This window comes from Notothenia rossii (assembly GCF_949606895.1).
Source record: "Notothenia rossii genome assembly, chromosome: 1".
Taxonomy (NCBI): domain Eukaryota; kingdom Metazoa; phylum Chordata; class Actinopteri; order Perciformes; family Nototheniidae; genus Notothenia; species Notothenia rossii.
Genome location: NC_136912.1, coordinates 48,134,493 through 48,153,596, shown reverse-complemented (window position 1 = coordinate 48,153,596; position 19,104 = coordinate 48,134,493). Strand labels below are relative to the sequence as shown.

Sequence of the window (19,104 nt, the reverse complement as noted above, 5' to 3'; positions counted from 1 at the left end):
AACAATCTTCTCTGCGAGGTGACAATAGAACGGAGGCAAGTGACGCTACATTAGTGAACAATGGGTGTTTCTCAATGTCGAGTAAAGCTGCTCCAGAGCCACTATTTCATCGAGTGCCGACAAAGTACTGTTTACTGCTTGGAATTCAACCGAGCCCGGCGTACTTCGTTTGGAGAAATTTCGAGGCTGCACATGGACTCAGTGGTCTTAAAATCCCCACAATGCTTTGCGCACGGACCAATTTCCCCAAATCTGTGGTGGAAAATGTAAGGCAGGTCCTCTCATATGACATACACCTGCACACTTGCTAGCCTGTTCCACTCTGTTTTCCGAATGCCAGGAAGTATTCTTGCCTCGCTTCTGAAGGAAGTGACTTGGAAGACATGTGCTACCAAGTAAGCGTACTCGAGATTGAGAAACACCCAGAGTGTATAAGGGCAGTAGCAGAAATGCTAAAAACAAAGCTCAATCTGCTAATAGCTACCAAGCCAAGCCACAATACAACAAGGTTAATGATGCAAAGTGTTATAACTGTGGTTCTTCTCCTTCACATGCAAAGACTGAGTGTCCAGCCAAGGATGTAAAATGCCATGCATGTGGGAAAACAGCTAAAAGCATGCATGAGGTTAATGAAGGCTTGTTCTTAGGCAGCATTGAGGCCGACAATGATCCGTGGATGGCAGACATTTGACATTAGCAATAAAAGTGTGCAGTTTAAAATTGACACTGGGGTTGATGTTACAGTCATTCCTCACTCCGTGTTTAAAGAGGTCTATAAGCAGGGGTGCACATAACTGGTAGGCTACGCAGGTACGCATGCGCTGCAACAATCTGAAATGCGTACCGTCATTTGTGTCACAAAGCGCATTTTCGTACCGACGTACTTTTGAAGCTTTTCCAGAAGGCGGTTAGATCACCGGACAACAAAGTCGGTTCCCGTGTGCACAGACGGGGCTGCTGTTAACTTCGGTCTGTACAACGGACTTGGAGTACCAAACACTGACTCCAGGTACTTATCTGAGTACCTCACTGAGAAAGTTATGTGCACCCCCAGTGGTGTAGTGGGGATTTTTTTACTGGGTGGACGGGGCGGGGTGGACGGAGACACTATGGACGCGCTCGTGAACTTTCAACTCGGGGGGGGGGTACACTGTGGACCTCTGTGTTGCCTGTCAGCTGAACATGATGCATTTTAAACAATATAATAAAAATGCTGAGTGTGTGCAGTCCCGCAAAAAGTGGGACACCTGGTCACCCTACCACACACACACACACACACAATCACACAATCACTCACACACACACACACACACACACACACACACACACACACACACACACACACACACACACACACACACACACACACACACACACACACACACACGATTCAAATGAAGTTGCATAAATGCTTGAGCTACGTTTTTATTATAATTACTGTGAAATCTTATGTTTTCGTCATTATTACAACAAATACACACTTGCAACTGATAACACTGGCAATGATTTAATATTCATTAGACTGTTAAAAAAAAAATCATGCTTCAAATAAGTGGGTACCCCCGCGTCCAACGCCCACTACATCACCAAGGAAGCCACTTTGGGGTCCAGGGAAAAATCCTTTAGATGTAGTGGCCTTTGCTGGCATGATGCTGAAGAAAGGAGAGAGAGAATTTATGGAGGATGTGAATGCCATTCAACGCTTGCAAACAGCATTGCTCGGTAGGCCTACTAGTGTAGCGCTGAAGCTAGTGGCATGACTAGACAACGTCACTATGGACACGCTAAAGACTAATTACCCAACAGTATGCAGCTAAAAATAACTGTTGGCTGTGGGGCTTCGATCAGGCCAGAGCCTTCCAAGACTCTCTGATATCTCCACCAGTGCTAGCCATGTATGACACAAACAGAGAAACCAGACGCATCATCATACGTTTTAGACCGGTAGCCTATATGTCACGTTCTCTCACACAGACGGAGCAGAGATATGCACAGGTAGAAAATGAAGCTTTAGGCTTAACCTGGGCTTGTGAAAGGTTTTGTAACTTTCTCATCGGCAGACACTTTGAGCTGGAAACAGATCATAAACCTCTACTGAGTCTCCTGGGGTCTCAGGCATTGGATGCGCTTCCCCCACGGATTCAACGTTTCCGGATGCGCCTGATGCGTTATTCCTACTCAATCACACATGTGCCAGGGAAAAGCCTGTGGACAGCCGATACACTGTCACGACACGTGCACCTGTGAAAAGAGACGCCACACTAGATGAAAAAGAGTTCCTCGAGAGCACGAATATCTATGTGGACATGATTATCAACAGTTTGCCAGCAAGCACGGCTTACCTGGAACAGCTAAAAGAGCAGTTGGCAAAGGACAGTGTATGCGGAAGAGTGATGTAGCTGTGTGAAGAGAAATGGCCAGCACACAGCAACAGCAAACTAGCCATAAAGTTATACTGGGCGGAACAAGCATTCATAACTGTAGGACGGACTAGTGTTAAAGGGGGACAGACCCGCAACAATGAGAAATGAAGTGCTCGCCAGACTACATGAAGGTCACCAAGGAGTGGTGAAGTGTAGGGAGCGTGCCCGACAGTCTGTATGGTGGCCAGGGCTAAGTCAGCAGCTGAATGAGTTGGCTCTCAACTGCCGGACATGCAGCAAGGAGAGACAGAACCCCAAAGAGCCGCGATGCCAACACAATACCCAGGCCGACCATGGCAGAAACTGGATGCCGACTTGTTTATGCTGGGAAGCAAGCCATATCTGCTGGTAGTGGATTATGCATCAAGGTATGTGGAAATGGCTTTGCTGACACCCACAAAATCAACAGATGTAATCCACAATCTCAAATCCATCTTTGCACGACATGGTATCCCAGAGACGCTGGTCACAGACAACGGGCCGCAGTTTCTCGGGAAAGGCGTTTGAAGAGTTCGAAGAGTTTGCAGAGTCGTATGGATTTAAACACGTCACCAGCAGCCCGAAATATCCACAGAGCAACGGTGAGGCAGAACGGGCTGTAAAGACTGTAAAGAGTCTCCTTAAGAAAGCAGCAGACACATATCTGGCTCTGCTGGCTTACAGAACCACCCCACTACAAAACGGGCATAGCCCTGCGCAACTTCTCATGGGGAGGAGGCTTCGAACGACGGTGCCAACATTAACAGCGCTGCTGGATCCTGCTCTTCCCGACAGCGAGGCTGTAATTCTGCGAGAAAGAGAGAGGAGAATAAAGAATGCACAGCGGTACAACCTGCGTCATCGAGTGAGAAGTCTCGAGAGGCTTGCACCGGGGAAAGAGGTTTGGGTAACAGATCAGAAGGCGAGTGGAACGGTTATTGGCCGTCACAACACGCTCCGCTCCTACATTCTTGAGGGACCTCATGGGACAGTCCGACGTAATCGCCATCATCTCATCCCCATGTACTCCTCGTCAGAGCAGAGCGGCAGGGATGCAGCTGAGCAGCATTCAGGAGGTGTTCCAGAGCAGCGTACTGCAGAACCTCCGGAGTCGTGTGCTCAAGATCCGCCACCTACCCCTAGAACCAGGTCTGGGAGAGCCGTGGTGAGACCGGCTAGGTTGGACTTGTAAACAAACCAGAAGCCTAAGAGAAAATATATAGAGTTTTATAAAAGAGAAAAAAACTGTTTATTAAAAATGTTGTGCGTTAATGTTGTGTAATACACAAAATATCATATGGTTCATGAAGGTCTTGAGTTAGCTGTTATTTTATACCTCTGGTTCAGATAGGAACAAACCTTCCACCCTCCAGAGGCAGAATAATCCTCTAAAGTCTGTGGAGTCAATGGCAGTCTACCCATTGATTCCTAAATAGGGAGATGTGGTGTAATTGTGCTATTTGTGTGTTAGCCAATAGTATTGAAGTCCTACGGGCACGGGGCTATAACGTTTTAGGCAGACGATTATGGTAACGGGCATGTGAGCTAGGCAGGGCCGGCTCTAGACAATTTGCAGCCCTAGGCTAGATTTGAGTTGGCGCCCCAGCCAGAGAATCTTACAATAGAAAATATAAAGATCAATAGAGTATCCAAGGAATACACAATAGAATGGGGGGTGGACGTCACATCCTCTAGGGGGGTCCGGAGGTATGCCCCCCCGGGAAGATTTTTTTTAACATTTTAAAGGTCACATGTCAATATCAAGCCACACTTATTGTTTTTATTTCGGCTGTGACTTTGTGTGTGTTCAGGTTGAGTTTGGCTGCGTTTGGCTGTGTATCGCTAAACAAGGAAATCACGGAGGGGCGGGGGGGGGGGGGGGGGGGGGGGAGAGGGAGGAGCTGCAGTGAGCCGTTTAGTGGAGAATACACATACTTTACAGAGATGCTGTATGCGAAACCAATGTGAGTTTGGAAAATTGCATAGTATTTTTCTATTTTAGTATACCTCAACAATGGAATTGTGACCAGTGGAAATGGCCATGACATGTGACCTTTAAAGTAAAATGCTTCAATCTGGTGCACTTTAAGCAGAATTACTACTAGATCTAGGGGGTACAACTGTAAACACCCATATGAAAAAGATTGGTTTACATTTTATTAATCAAATAAGTATGTGAACATAACCAATAACCTACCATAGCCAATAACAAATAAATGTAACTTATTTTATTTTTGTTGTTCATTCATATCTTATATTTGACCTATTAACATTTATTTATTTGTGCATTTTTTTTAATCTCTCCAGTTTAAACAATATTTTTGGTTTACTGTCCTATAGTATACATTGAAATGATTTCAAACCTGTTTTATCCCAATAATTATAAAGGAGTGCCTTGGAAATATTTGTTTACATAAATTGTGAACAAACCGTTTGAGACCCACTGAGATAACTTAGACTAAAGTGAACTATCTAAACACTCAGAGTCCTTTACCTCACTGAGCTGTAGTCATCAGCCTCTCAGTCTGACTGGAGAGGACTCTCCCTCCACATTATTGTAGAAACGTCTTCTTCTAATATCCGTTAGAGCACCTAGCACCAGATTCTAATAACAACTGCGCCGGTACCGGTGCACCCTCCCTCTCTCCCTCATTCGCTCCCAATCTCACTCGCACTTTGGCTGTGAGCTGCGGGCGCCAGATAAGCCAACATCCCCCATTTTCATCACTTACCATCGTACAGGACAAATTAAAAGTGTAACCGGGGTCAAAAAAGGGCGTTACATTTACTTAATTATGAATGTTGTTACATCAAGGCCGAAAATTAGGATGAGCACCAACGGTCAAAAATGTTTTTCTACCAGCGCAGCGCCTCCCCAGATCTGGCGCCCGAGGCGAACATCTATAACGCCAGTGCTACGGGCCGGCCCTGGAGCTAGGAGTGTTCTAGCATGTGGGCAACCAATAAAAACATCCTTAATTGTGACAGTTGAACTCACGTGTTTTATTGAATAACACAACACTATGTGGCTTTTATCCTGGATAAAGTGTTTAAGTCATGGATGTTTAAAGTTTAACTTCTTCATATTTGTCTAATATTATAGTTCACTTTTCATTCAGGAAGTATGACGCTGCGCTGTCAGTACGCTTCTTCATGTTTGTGATGGGTCAAATGTTGCTAACCCCGCCCCTTTCATGTGAACGAGCACTCAGTCAGACAGAGAAACCCTGGCTTGAGTTACCGAGTTGATAACTAGCGTCGTAGTACCGCTTAGCGAGAGCGCGTTTGTTTTGGATTAGGTAAACCGGGTAAATCAAACATATCCAGGGTCTGTTGAACTGGATTCGTAGTAGGCTACAGGCCTCTGTTCCAACTTGAAACAAGAAAACACCAGTCTGTTTCTTAAGAAGAATTTTCCATTTCCAAAAATCTAAATGGTTGAATGTTCTTTTTCACTGACCAAACCTAGTTTCAAATGTTACTAATAAAATATGGATTAAGAGTACTATAGGCTAACATTAGTGTACTGCAGTGTACCTGCATATGTGGATGTAGAGCAAAGAGGGAGGACGCAAGTCAAATTAGAGTCAAACCATGGCATGAAACAAGATTGGAAATACAAGCATATTCTTTTAAAAAATAAGAAGGGGGGTAACACAAACACATAGAAATAAAAGCAATCTGGTAATATATACACCTACAACAAAGACATGAAGAGGTAAAACAGTACATTACAGGCAGTGTAATAGAGCAGGGCTGGGTTTATTCCATTTCTTCACTAACACCTTCAGAATTTAGTCCTATTCCTACCATCGCGTCTAGTTTTAATCAGTTTCAAACTCAAATACGGGTAGTGCTACAGGGACATCTGTGTGATCGGTTCACTTTCACTTCATCCCCTGTTAAAAGCCACTGTCTGCAGTCCTTTCTCACCAATACATCCTTTTCAGTTGTTTTTTTGTATATGATAACATTACTTCTCATTAGTTAGTCACTGTTTCAATGTATTTATGAAAGCAGATCCTGACACTGTTCATTGTCTGTTACTTGAAGTATTTAAATTAACCGAGATAGTAGTTAATGGGGCTCTTAAAGCCCACTTAAAAAGGAATCCGGGTTTGACAGCTTTTAAATAATCTTCGGAAGGAAGACATATTTAGGATCACCATACAGAAAAAAAACAATACTTTTACTATGTTAAGAGTGGATAAATATATAAATAAAAGCTGATCTTACTCATCACTCCTGAAAAGTCCTACAGATACACTAGCATTGACTGACAAATCCTGTACCTAATACCATACATATTTATAGAGATACAAAGATGAAAAATACTTTTTCTGCTCGTGGATTGAACCTGTAGTTCTTACATTTTATAAGGAACAGGGATTTACACTGCATTGGTTAGAGTTATACAACACATTTCCCTTTCATCAAGCCTTTAAAGCTTTTTGTTGGAACTAAAGGTCATTTAGTCTTGGTGCTGTATTAGATGCAGTGCATTGCAGGCATTGAAAGGTGTCTCTAATATTTAGTTCAACAAGATCTGACATTAAAACTGAATTTAAATGTGGAACTCCCTAAGAATGTTGAAAAAATTGTAATAACATATCAGAAATAACGGCGAAGGAATGCATAGATTTTCAAACTCTATTTCTAATTTGAAGGAGTGAAATGACGAAACTGAGCCCGGGCTCTACTTTGCTCTGCCTCGTCCCGCACTGTGGGACCCCGCTGGGGGGCTCATTCAGCATTACTATTTGAAGAAGCTGTAGACAAATGAACCGAGTATCAAGGCCAGAATCACACAGCAGCAGAAGATCATCATTTGTTTCTGGAGAAAAGTAAACAGAGAAGGAAAAGAAGATGTTGTGCATTGCTCAGTAAATGCATTTATGTCATGTAGGAACAAAAATTCAAAGAAATTAAAAGTCAACAGTGAAGTAAACAGACAATATTTCATCTGGCCATGTGACTGCTCCATCAGTCTCAACTTACCCTGCGGGCCTCCTGCTGGAATTTGGCTGCCTTTTTGGTATCGGCCACTGCCCTCTCTACAAAGCCCACCGACTGGTCCATGTTGCTCTCAATTCTGTCAATCATACCCCCCTAGAGAAGGGCAGGATAATGAGAGATAATTCTTTGTCAATTTTTCTTTTGGACATCTTCAGCTTTTCGAGCATTCCTTCAAATATCTGATCAGTTATATCATCTAACACAGCGACTGACAGCTGGAAGAACATGAGACTTTAACGTTCAACTTTAAAAACACTCTTATACACTTTATATCTACTCAGATACACCAATATGAAAAAAAACCTGTCTCCACAACACATTTCTCCTATCAGATGTGGCAACAGTTAGTACATTAGCAAAACTGCTTTTGGCAATGTTGCTTGTACAGTATATCAACAAGTAGATCTATAATTTTGCTCATAACATAAGGTCAGAAGTGATCTGTTTCTACCTTATTACCATTTGTTCACATCCAAAACACATGTATCACTGGACACCCTCTGGTTAGTTCCACTGGTAGCCTACATCACATTGGTTTATTATTGTGAATCAAGCTGGTTATTAGAAATCATATGATCAATGAAGAATATATATAAAGTTGTTTGGTGAAAGGCAACACATAAGTGATTGCTGCGTGTGTGCGTTTATACCTGATTCTCCACCAGCATGGCAATATCCACAAACATGTCATGGAGCTCCTTGATGCTGCTCTCCAGCCTCATGATGTCTTTGTGACGGGCCTCGATTTCATTCAGGGCCTGCTGGGTGATCTTAGATTCCATGATCTGGGGGGGGGGGGGGGGAGTGCAGAGGAGTGAAAACACATTAAAAGGAAAATACTTTTTTATTGCAAGAAGGTTTTATTGCAGCAATAGGGGAGGGGGGATCACGGCCTGAAAATAATATTAATTAATATATTTTGTACGCAACAAAATACATTTGATTCTACATTTCGCCATCTGCAAGTACACTCTGTTAATTATGGTACAAGTAGCATGCTACCTGTTGACAGTACCGTAGTTCACACCAAACCACGGTACAGTACATTATACTTTGGTTCCCCATTCTGTATACCATAGTAACGAGTATAGTATGCAATATGGAACATGCACCATGGTGCTGTCAAATATAGCCAGGTTCCATGTTATGGTACTATTAAAAAATACCATGATATATGCACTACTAAGGCAATGTCCATGCTTCTGTAACATGGCACTTTGTAACATACCTACTAATGTAAAATAAAAAATGTTACATGAAATAACGGACTGAGGTATGATCTTGGACAATCTCAATTCATTGTTGATCGACGATACATTAAGAGAGTGACTTAACTGTGAGTGTGTTATTTGAACTGTGTGTGTGCATGTTCAACATATTGAAACACACAGACTGTCTCACCCCGGCACTGAACACAGCCGAGTTTCCTCCCTCCAGCATGGCCTCCAGTTCTTCGTCAGTCGTTGCTGTCCCCGCTGTGATTAACAGGAAGACAGTTGAACAAGTGTTTCACACACAAACCTGTTAACAGCTGACAGCAATACACAAGGACGAGGCCTACTGTCAGAATAATAACAGCATACTAGAGTAACTGCCAGTCACCTGACTCCTGTGACAGTAGAGACACCTACCCCGGGATTCCACCGGGTCCTCCTACAGCGTCAAACCCTACCGGGCGCGTTTCATAAGCGGAGCGTCTTGCGTGCCGGCTCGCAGTTTTTGTTGATTTGGGCATATTTCCTGGACAGGCTACTTCGTACAGACAAAGTTAATAATAATTGTAATATCCCAGTTATAAACGACATGAATCGAAGATGTGTTGCTGTATTTTAGTGGTAAAAAAATGCATTCATCATCATAATTATTCTATAATTTACACAGTGCCTGTAAACCGGAGGAGAACGCTGGCATTTCTCCTCCCCTACTTGAAAGACTACAGAGGGATAGGGTTTGCAAAATTAGATTATTTTGGGGATGGGCCGGATGCTCTGACCAGTCCACTTCCTGCCCGGCGCTATGCAACGCCTCGCGTCGCGTCAAAAATAGACCAGCCGCCTATTTTGAGTGGAGCCCAGCGCCGAGACGCTTCTGGGACGCTTCTGGGACGCTTCTGGGACGCTTCTAGCCGTAACGCGGCGCGTCTGGTGGAATAGCACCCATTGACTAGAGTGGCCGCGATCACTGTGAATGCCGCGGCGCAGCCGTAATGCAGTGTCCAGACGTTGAAGTATGCCGGTGGGCGTGTCTGAAACTCGACCAACAACCAATCACATGAATCTCCCGCCCCGGACACACAAGCACGCGGTTTGATTGGCTAGCGCTTGTACTTCCATATGATTTGATTGGCTGATGCTTCCGTCGAAGCTTCAAAAGTTGAACATTGCTCAACCGCCTGCATCGCGTTATGGCTACGTTACGGCTGCGCCGCGGCGTTCACAACGATCGCGGCCACTCTAGTCAATAGCCGCGTTCACACCGGAGTACTTTTCCCCGTATGTTCACACCAAAAAGAGTACTTAGTAATAACTTTTACCCCCATTTTTAGTGCCTGTTGAGATGTAGTACTATCCTGGGGGGGAAAAGTGCCCCAGTTCTGATTGGCTGGGCGAATTGGAAACCACGCCCTGTAAAACTCTGAAAAGTTTTGTGAAGCCGCCATTGTATTTGTGGCATTAGCATTATTAGCACACCAACGGAGAGAGAATAACTTATGGCAACAAAAAAGAAAACAGGGGAGCGGTGGAGATGAGGAGGTGTCGGCGTTCTGGCGATTTACTCAGAAGGCTTCAATAGAAGCTGCTGGGAGTCCCAGCAGCTTCTACTGAAGCCAGTCCCCAACTCCGGGGACTTCCGGCCGGGAATTCGGGCGGCAGTATACGCCGTGAAGTTGTTTGCAGCTTGCCAGTAAACCCAAAGCAGAAGAAGAAGAAGTGACGTCAGCGGCTTCATTTGCGTAATCTTCCCTCAGGGAAAAGCACTCCGGTGTGAGCGCGATTGGTACTGAGTACCCTGGGGTAATAAGTGCCGGCACCAAGTACTGCAAAGTACGCGGTGTGAACACGGCTAATGGGTGCTATTCCACCAGATGCGCCGCGTTACGGCTCAGAAGCGTCCCAGAAGCGTCTTGGCGCTGGGCTCCGCTCAATATAGGATTCAAGTCTATTTTTCGACGTGAGGCGTTGCAGAGGCGCCGGGCAGGAAGTGGACCAGTCAGAGCATCCGGCCCATCCCCAAAATAAACAAATTTTGCAGACCCTATCCCTCCGTAGTCTTTTTTATAATTTATTTTTTATTTTTATAATATATTTTTATTGAAGACAACCATAAAAGACATTTTGTACAAGAAGGTTAAGAAGGGTTGCCAGTTAGTGTAAAACATAGGGGTTCTGCCTCTTAATGAATACTTAATTTTCTCAAATTTTAGAAAAGACATGACATCACTGCGCCATTTAGCATTGGAAGGAGCTTTTTTGGATTTCCAGTGAAGAAGAAGAAGTCGTCTTGCCAATAGCAAAGTAAATGCCAGAATATCCAATTGCCCCGAGTTGTATGTGTTGTAATCTTCTGGGCACCCAAATATGGCAATATGGGGACAGACTTTCACAGTGAGTGAGAGTATTTTTGAGATATCCTCAAAAAACTTCTGCCAAAAGGAAAACACTAATGGGCAAGAGAAGAACATATGGGATAGGTTGCAGGGAGAGGCTTGACATTTGTCACAGATGTCAATAACAGTGGGATATATTTGTGACAGTCGTGCCTTTGAGAAATGAACCCTGTACAGCACCTTGAACTGTATGAGAGTGAGACGAGCACAGGATGAACTTGTATGAATCCTGTTAAGAGCAGTGTCCCACCAGTGATCACCCAAGTTCACACCTAGCTCAGCCTCCCAGGCAGCCTTGATTTTAGTGGTGTGTGAGCTGTCATCGTTCAGGAGTTTGTTATATATTTGTGAAATAAGTCAAATAAGTATCCCAGTGAAAGTGGTTGAGGTCCTCAGATATATTGACAAAGGCTCTATGGCTAACGCAAAAAGCAAAGGAGATAGTGGACATCTCTGACGGGTTCCTCTGGATAAAGTAATATAAGGAGATTGAACGCCATTAGTGGAAATACTAGCTTGTGGGGATGTATAAAGAAGGCGTATCCATGAAATAAATATATCACCCAGCCCAAATGTACTCAGTACAGTAAGTAAATAGTCCCACTCAACCCTATCAAATGCTTTTTCTGCATCAAGTGAGATCACTACTTCAGGGGTCGTAGCGGTGTTTTTGGAGTAGATAATATTTAAAAGGGTGCGGACATTGTAAAATAGTTGACGTCCCTTTATAAATCCAGTTTGTTCTTCAGAAACTATGGTTGGGAGAATATTTTCTAATCGACGTGCCAAAGCCTTAGCAAGTATTTTCGCATCCACATGTATTAAGGAAAATGGCCTATAGGAGCTGCAGAGATCCGGATCTTTGTCTTTTTCTAAAAGCAGACATATGGAGGCTTGTCTTAAAGTGGGAGGAAGAGAACCATTCCGCAGAGATTCCTTATACACTGAGTGTATTAATGGGGCCAATTTAGATTTAAATCTTTTAAAAGATTCTACTGGGAATCCATCAGGGCCAGGAGCTTTTTTATTTTGCATGTTATTTATAGCGAGGATGATCTCATCTGAGGTTAATGGAGAATCAAGTTATTTTGAAACATCAGGACCTATAGTAGGGAAATTGAGATTGTCAAAGAAAGCGCCCATCTCAGAAGTGTCGGATGGCGATTCAGACTTGTCTAGAGAAGAATAGAATTAGCCAAAGACTGAGTTAATGGTACTAGGATCGGTATGCACCGTGCCTGATGAATCTTTTATCTGGAGGATCCTAAGTGAGGCTGCCTGACGGCGCAATTGGTGGGCCAAAAGGCGGCTCGCCTTATCACCATGCTCATAATACGTTGAACGTGAGCGTAAAAGCAGGCGCTCTGCATCAGTAGTTGTTATGAGATCAAATTCAGTCTGTAATTCAACTCGATCTTTGTGTAAATTGGGAGAGAGACAAAGGGCTAATTACTCATCTATTTTTTTTATCTTGCACGATATATCATTCATTTTGGCAGAACGAGTTTTATTTAACTGGGCTGAATAAGAGATGTTTGGCCCCGTAGGTAGGCTTTTAATGATTCCCACAGCAGAGAACAAGAGATGGGTTCATTTGTCGTTTTTTCGTTTTGTTTGTAATAAAATCATCAATTGAAGTTGCAATACATGTATTAAATGTGTCATCTGACTACAGCAAAGTATTAAACCTCCACGGCGTTGAGTATCGTGGTTGTGGTGAAATCCAAATATCCAGAGAAAGAGGAGCGTGGTCGGAAGTTACAATAGGGTGATATTTAACTGACGACACTTTGGTAATAAGTTTGGCATCGATGAAGAAATAATCAATTCGAGAAAAGGATTTGTGCATATGAGAAAAGAAGGAATATTCCTTAATGCAGGGGTTATAGAATCTCCAGGGGTCAATGCAGCCGTTTTTGGACATGAAATCAGAAAGAGTTTTTGACATGAGTGATGCGGTCTGCGTTTTAGGAGAAGAACGATCTAGACTGGGATCGACAACGAGGTTCATATCCCCTCCAAATATAAGCAGGTTATTATGCAGTGATGGAAGACATTCAAAAAGCTTGTTCATGAAGTGTGGGTTATTAACATTTGGGCATAAATATTGACTAACAATACAGGAACATGAAACAGCGTGCCTGAGATAATTAAATATCTGCCATTGTCATCCGAAGATGTGAAATTAACAGACTTACCAATTAAAATGACAACCCCTCTGGACTTAGAGTTGAAGTTTGAATGGAACACCTCAGAAACCCATGGACACTTAAGACTGACCTGGTCTGTGGAGCGCATTTGGGTTTCTTGTAGAAACATTATGTCTGTATTAAGTCGTTTCAGATGAGCAAATACCCTGGATCTCTTCAAGGGGCTCCCCATACCTTTAATGTTCCAGCTTACAAACTTCACTGGTGAGCCAGTAGGAGCGATTCCTAAATTGCTAGTATTGGTGGACATTTACTGAGGACTTTCTATAAAGAGAGAACTGACTATGAAGCACCAGCCAGAAAGAGACATAGAGGGAAACAAAGCAATAGAAAAATGAAATAAAATAAAATACAGTAAACAATCCCAGCCCTTCCCACCCATCCCATAGCACTTACATCGACCCGATCCCCAAACGATGGAGAACCCAGTGCTAACTCCACAAGGAGTCAAATTCCTATGGCTAACAGCTTGTGACCTAATAGTGAAAGCTAAACTTAGGTAAACTTAGGTTAAGCTCCTGCAAACTTGAGATTGATATAGAGCAAGGCACTTATAACCAGATCAACTTCCACATACAGAGAACTTGGTGTATGGATTTAAGAAAAAATAAAGAGTAAATAATTGTTCCAGAGGTGTTCATCATGGTGTGTTAAGAGATCCCTTCATTGACCAGTGTCTTAATGAATGTCTCGGCGTCATCCGGTGAATTAAACTGCCTCTCGGTACCACCATGGGTGATGCGGAGTCGTGCTGGGTAAAGCAGACCAAAACGTATCCCCGGTATCTCACGGAGCTGATGGCGGGCGTCATTGAAGGCAGCACGGGCACGGGCTGTCTCTCTCCAGTTCAGCGAACAGGTGCTCCACTTTAGCCTGCAGTGTAGAGATGTCATCAGTGGAGGTCGAGAGCGAAGTTTCCATTTCCCCTACGGTAGATTTCAGGGCACTCACATCAGACTTGATATTCGTAATACTGACACTTAAATCCGCCATTACTGTTTGTAGCTCTGCCTTGATGGATGATAAGTTGTCCTTCAGGGCCTCATTGAGCTCAGTTTTAAAAACAGCCGCCATCTCAGTACGGAGTGAAGCGAGCAACTCCTCCTTGAAATCGGGGGGGACAGCGGGCCCCGCTGCTCCGCTGCGAAGGGATCACTCGGAGGCCAGGATGCAGCGTGGTGAGCAGGCCTCTGGGACGGGGCGGACTAATTATTCATACTTTTGGCTTTAAGAGGCATTTTGGTCATCAAAAAGTCGAGAATAAACTGTTAAATACTCTTACACCAAGAACTATCTCATAAATAATGTGCCTGTAATCACATTTCAGAGCATGTTGCAGGAGCTCCTAAAAGTTGCGTCTTACTCCATCGATCACTCAGCCAGAAGTCCATCCCTCCGTAGTCTTTCAAGTAGGAGGAGAAATGCCAGCGTTCTCCGGTTTACAGGCACTGTGTCAATTATATATGTAGAATAATTATGATGATGAATGCATTTTTTTACCACTAAAATACAGCAACACATCTTTGATTCATGTCGTTTACAATTATTATAAACTTTGTCTGTGCAAAGTAGCCTGTCCAGAAAATATGCCCAAATCAACAAAAATTGCAAGCCAGCAGGCAAGACGCTACGCTTCTGAAACGCTTCTGAAACGCGCCCGGTAGGGTATGACGCCGGAGGAGGCCGGACCAAAATCGCAGCGCAGCCGTAACGCGACGCAGACGGACCCGGTGGAATCGAGGGATTACACTGAGGTCAACATGCCTCTGAATAATCAGATGAAATATACAATCAACACATCATGCTTAAAGTGGACTGATAGTAAGGCTACCATGTGGACTTCCTGTTTCACAGGAGATGTTGTGAAGAGCATACACGCCAGATGAACATATACATATTTCTGCCATATCATCAAGAAAATCTTTTTTTTGGTAAGACTTCAGAATCATGGAAAGCTCAGGAACTCCCCCACACTGTCAAATTGCTGTGTTCCTGACAATGCTTGAAACAAACAATGACACTGTCAGGTTAAACAAAACTGTTTGTTCTTGGTGCCAAATCCATGGGGGGCCTTTAGTGTCTGTAATACTCATATAAACTTAGTCCTAATGATACTACTATGATAATAATAATAATAATAATAATAATAATATTATACTATAATACTGACATGAACTGTGATCAGTGAACCCCTACTGCTGACAGTACCATTGTAAGGGGTCCATACAGGGTTGGAGTTATGTGGGAGCCAATGGGAGCCGAGCTCCCATAAGGAGGGGTCTGAGCTCCTATGAAAGCAGTGAAATCATACATCTGTGGGGGTCGCTAATACATTACAAACAACCATTATTTTAATCACAAATAATGCAATTTAATGTAATGAGTATTATTTACGTTAACGAGGTAAATAGGCTGAAAGAAAAACATGTTTTCCAAAAGAACTACGTATCGTATTCTCTCTTGAATGACAATATGCCTGCACTTCACCTCCAAGGTACGCAATAAAATATTGGACCACGTAATTAGCAGTGAAGTCTCAGTGTAAATGGATTTACTGAACTCCAGCTCATTTGAGTCTCGATGATTGATCAATTTAATAGTCATATTCAGACCTGACTATAGCAGGTCACAGCTTCACCATTTTTCAACTGTCCTACAAGTTGTTAACGCTCTTATTCCAAACTATGTTGTGTAAGAAGTGGTTAGTGGCTGTCATTTTCGTCTTCAAAGCAGATTTAATACTTTTTTAACTGAGAACAAGCTGCAATGATTTGAATAAGCATATGGTAATATATAAGACATAAGATACACAATATACCTCACATAATGTCATTATGCTTTAAAAAAATAACTGTGTAATTCAGGAAAGTAACCAGAAGGCCAAGTCATGTATAGAGGAACAATAACATAATTATGTGACACTGAATGACTGTGACACATGGTGAACTTGAAAAAGTGATTGATAGATTCATGAAAGGCATATTCAAAACAATTAAAGTAATGTATTTCGGCCTGACTCGGAGGAGGAAGTCATGATATCATGACTGTAACTCACTGATCTCCAGCTGCCGGGCGATCCGTCCTTTGCTCTTATCTCTGAAGTCCATCTGAGCCTCGTTGTATCGGGTCATCACCTCAACAAACTTCTTGGCCAGGATGGCATGCTGGGAACAGAGAATGCAAGTGCCTTGTTTAATGACTTTAAAAGGGGAGTAAATATGTAATGTAAGTGACATAACACATAATTGTGTCCATGTTTATGTTTTCCGCTTCATAAAATGATTTCAATGGGCCTTTTATTCACAGAGTGCAAAGCAACAGAGGTAAAGACCAGGGGCCGTATTCACAAAGGATCTTAGGGCTAAAAGTAGCTCCTAACTGGCGAATTTAGGAGAAACTCCTAAACATAATGGGCGTGTCAGTCTTCAATTTAGGACTCCTAATTTTATTCACTAAGAGCAATTCACAAAGTATTTTAGGCCTAAAAGTAGCACCTAAGTTTAGGAGAGCTTAAAAGTCCTCGAGAGGACTCCTAACTCAGTAAGACTTATTCACAAAGAATCTGAAAATGGCTGCGAGACGAAATGTTTTGGAGACAATGGAAGACTGTGAATTGATCAAGAGATATAGGCTAAATCGTGAGGGTATCAAACTTGTTGTGGAATTAGTGCGGCATGCAATAACATCCCCGACTAACAGGAATAACCCGATTAGTCCGGAAATAAAATGTTTGGCAACACTACGATATTTTGCAACAGGGAAAATGCAACTTTGCAATGCCGACGATTTAGGGATATCGCAACCATCAGTCAGCCCTGCCAGAAACCAAACCATCAACGCGCTCTCTAGACCACATATCATCCAACAGTTTATCCGGTTTCCTTTGGACAATCAACAACTACACAGGATCAAAGCCAACTTCATGGCAATTGCAGGTATGCCCGGTGTGGTCGGTGCTATTGACGGGACGCACATAAAAATAATTGCGCCATCAAAAGATGAGGACGTGTTCGTCAATAGAAAGAAAGTACATTCCATCAACACGCAGATTGTTTTCATTCATCATGATAGGGGGACTTGAACGGCGGTATGGGCTGTTATTGAAAGTGTTTAAGTGCTGGAAATATGCTCATTGGATAATAGTTTGCAGGGTGCTTTTAATTGCCCCCTTGATTTAATGCAATTTACGTATTTTTATTGTTTGCTCTCTCTCTTTAACGTGCATATACAACGTCATTATCGTGGTCTGCACAAACTTGTCATCATGCGTGTATTCTGCTAACTGCATTTTTTTTAGCGCGAGTTAGGAGCACTCCTAGCGGTAAGATAAAATGCTTTGTGAATACGGCCCCAGGTCTCTGTGTCAGCTTCTACAGGAAGGGTGGGGGCTGAGAACTTCCAGAATCAATAAATATGTAAACCCCATTTCCTGTGAGCTCCAGCTCTTTAAAAGGTAGAATTTCTATAAGTAAACTTAATTAAATAGTTATATCTTATAAAGTCTGACCTGTGATTTGCGTATCCTGACGTCAGCTGAGGCTTTTTCATCTGCTTTCTCAAGCTGGCCCTCAATACCTGATACACACACACACACACACACACACACACACACACACACACACACACACACACACACACACACACACACACACACACACACACACCCAGGACAATTGCAAATTGCAAAAAGATTATTTCAATTGGATAACTTCCAGACATACGCAGAAGTGTGCAGATGTAAACACAAGATGAGACAAAACAGAAATAGTTATTGATATAAGACATGTTTAGCATTTTACTCAACAAACAAATAAAGAATTGATTTGTTCTTCTCCACATCGGACCTCTAGCTGTTAATGGAGTTAATACAATCAGTGAACAGGAAAAAAAACAATACTGACTCTTCAGTTTGTTTCTTGCGTTGTTAGCCGACTTCTTGATCTCATTGGTGACGGCTTCAACTTCATCCTGTGTTTCTGAAATAGAGTAAGAGGCGAGGGAGTTCACAAACAGCAAGAAGTGTGTGTGTGTGTGTGAGCCTGAGAGTGTGTGTGTTTGTTACTCTGTTCAGATGAAGCAGCTGACAGGATGGTGGAGTAGAGTTTTTTTATTTCTGTGACACTCTCATCAATCTTGTCAATGCTGGTGCGGATATCTTCTATCTGAAAGAGATACAACATTAGCACAGAATACGTTCACTTCTAGCAATGTGAGCAACAGACAGACACACATTGAATACCTGAGCAAAGAAATCATCCATAAAAGCCTGATTCTCCACTGGAATCTCAACGTCATCGCTTCCTGGGTCACTCTTCTGTTAAACACACACACACACACACACACACACACACACACACACACACACACACACACACACACACACACACACACACACACACACACACACACACACACACACACACACACACACACACACACACACTGATTACAGCAGGAGGCCTGAGACCTGCAGCTCATCACAGAGACGGCCGGACATATTAATGCTTCCCACCTCCTTCAGCTGGGCCAGGCGGTCCTTCATCTTCAGAGCTCTGTGTTTAATTCACACTTTAACAAATAAATCAATATATAGATATGTAGATGGGTAAAACCACTACCCCAAAGGTGTCGGACGACTATTCCTTCCCTAGCCTACAGGATGTCAAGATGGCATCCAAATTAGCCCAGTGGAAGTGATTAGCTGCTTCAGTGGATGCTGGAGAGTTGGCAGGAGGAGTTGTCAGAGGAGAACCGGCAGACATGGAGGAGAACCCGCAGTCATGGAGGAGAACCCGCAGTCATGGAGGAGTCAGAGGAAGGAGTGAGGAGAGTTCTTCATGAGGAGAAGCAGCTGGTTGGTCTGGACGCT

At 43.1% G+C, this 19,104-nt stretch overlaps 1 protein-coding gene across 1 annotated transcript; it reads right to left on the bottom strand.

Annotated features, from left to right (window-relative positions):
* Positions 1-5,733: 5,733 nt before the first annotated feature.
* LOC307024546 (syntaxin-3-like) lies at positions 5,734-18,809 on the bottom strand. The gene is made up of 10 exons (XM_079658781.1): positions 18,748-18,809; positions 18,475-18,549; positions 18,298-18,397; positions 18,137-18,211; positions 17,743-17,810; positions 16,291-16,399; positions 8,820-8,893; positions 8,069-8,203; positions 7,401-7,511; positions 5,734-7,236 (listed from the first exon to the last, which is right to left on the bottom strand). The coding sequence occupies exons 1-10, from the start codon at positions 18,775-18,777 to the stop codon at positions 7,159-7,161; spliced, it is 855 nt and encodes a 284-aa protein (XP_079514907.1). The 5' UTR covers positions 18,778-18,809; the 3' UTR covers positions 5,734-7,158.
* Positions 18,810-19,104: the final 295 nt, after the last annotated feature.

Bases quoted from the DNA above. Each gene is read 5' to 3' on its own strand.
- LOC307024546 (XM_079658781.1), bottom strand. From the start codon at position 18,777: ATGAAGGACCGCCTGGCCCAGCTGAAGGAG. The intron at 18,550-18,747 runs GTGGGAAGCATT...TGTGTTTAACAG, and splicing joins GCCTGGCCCAGCTGAAGGAG to AAGAGTGACCCAGGAAGCGA. The intron at 16,400-17,742 runs GTCAGACTTTAT...CTCTGTTCCCAG, and splicing joins TCAGGATACGCAAATCACAG to CATGCCATCCTGGCCAAGAA.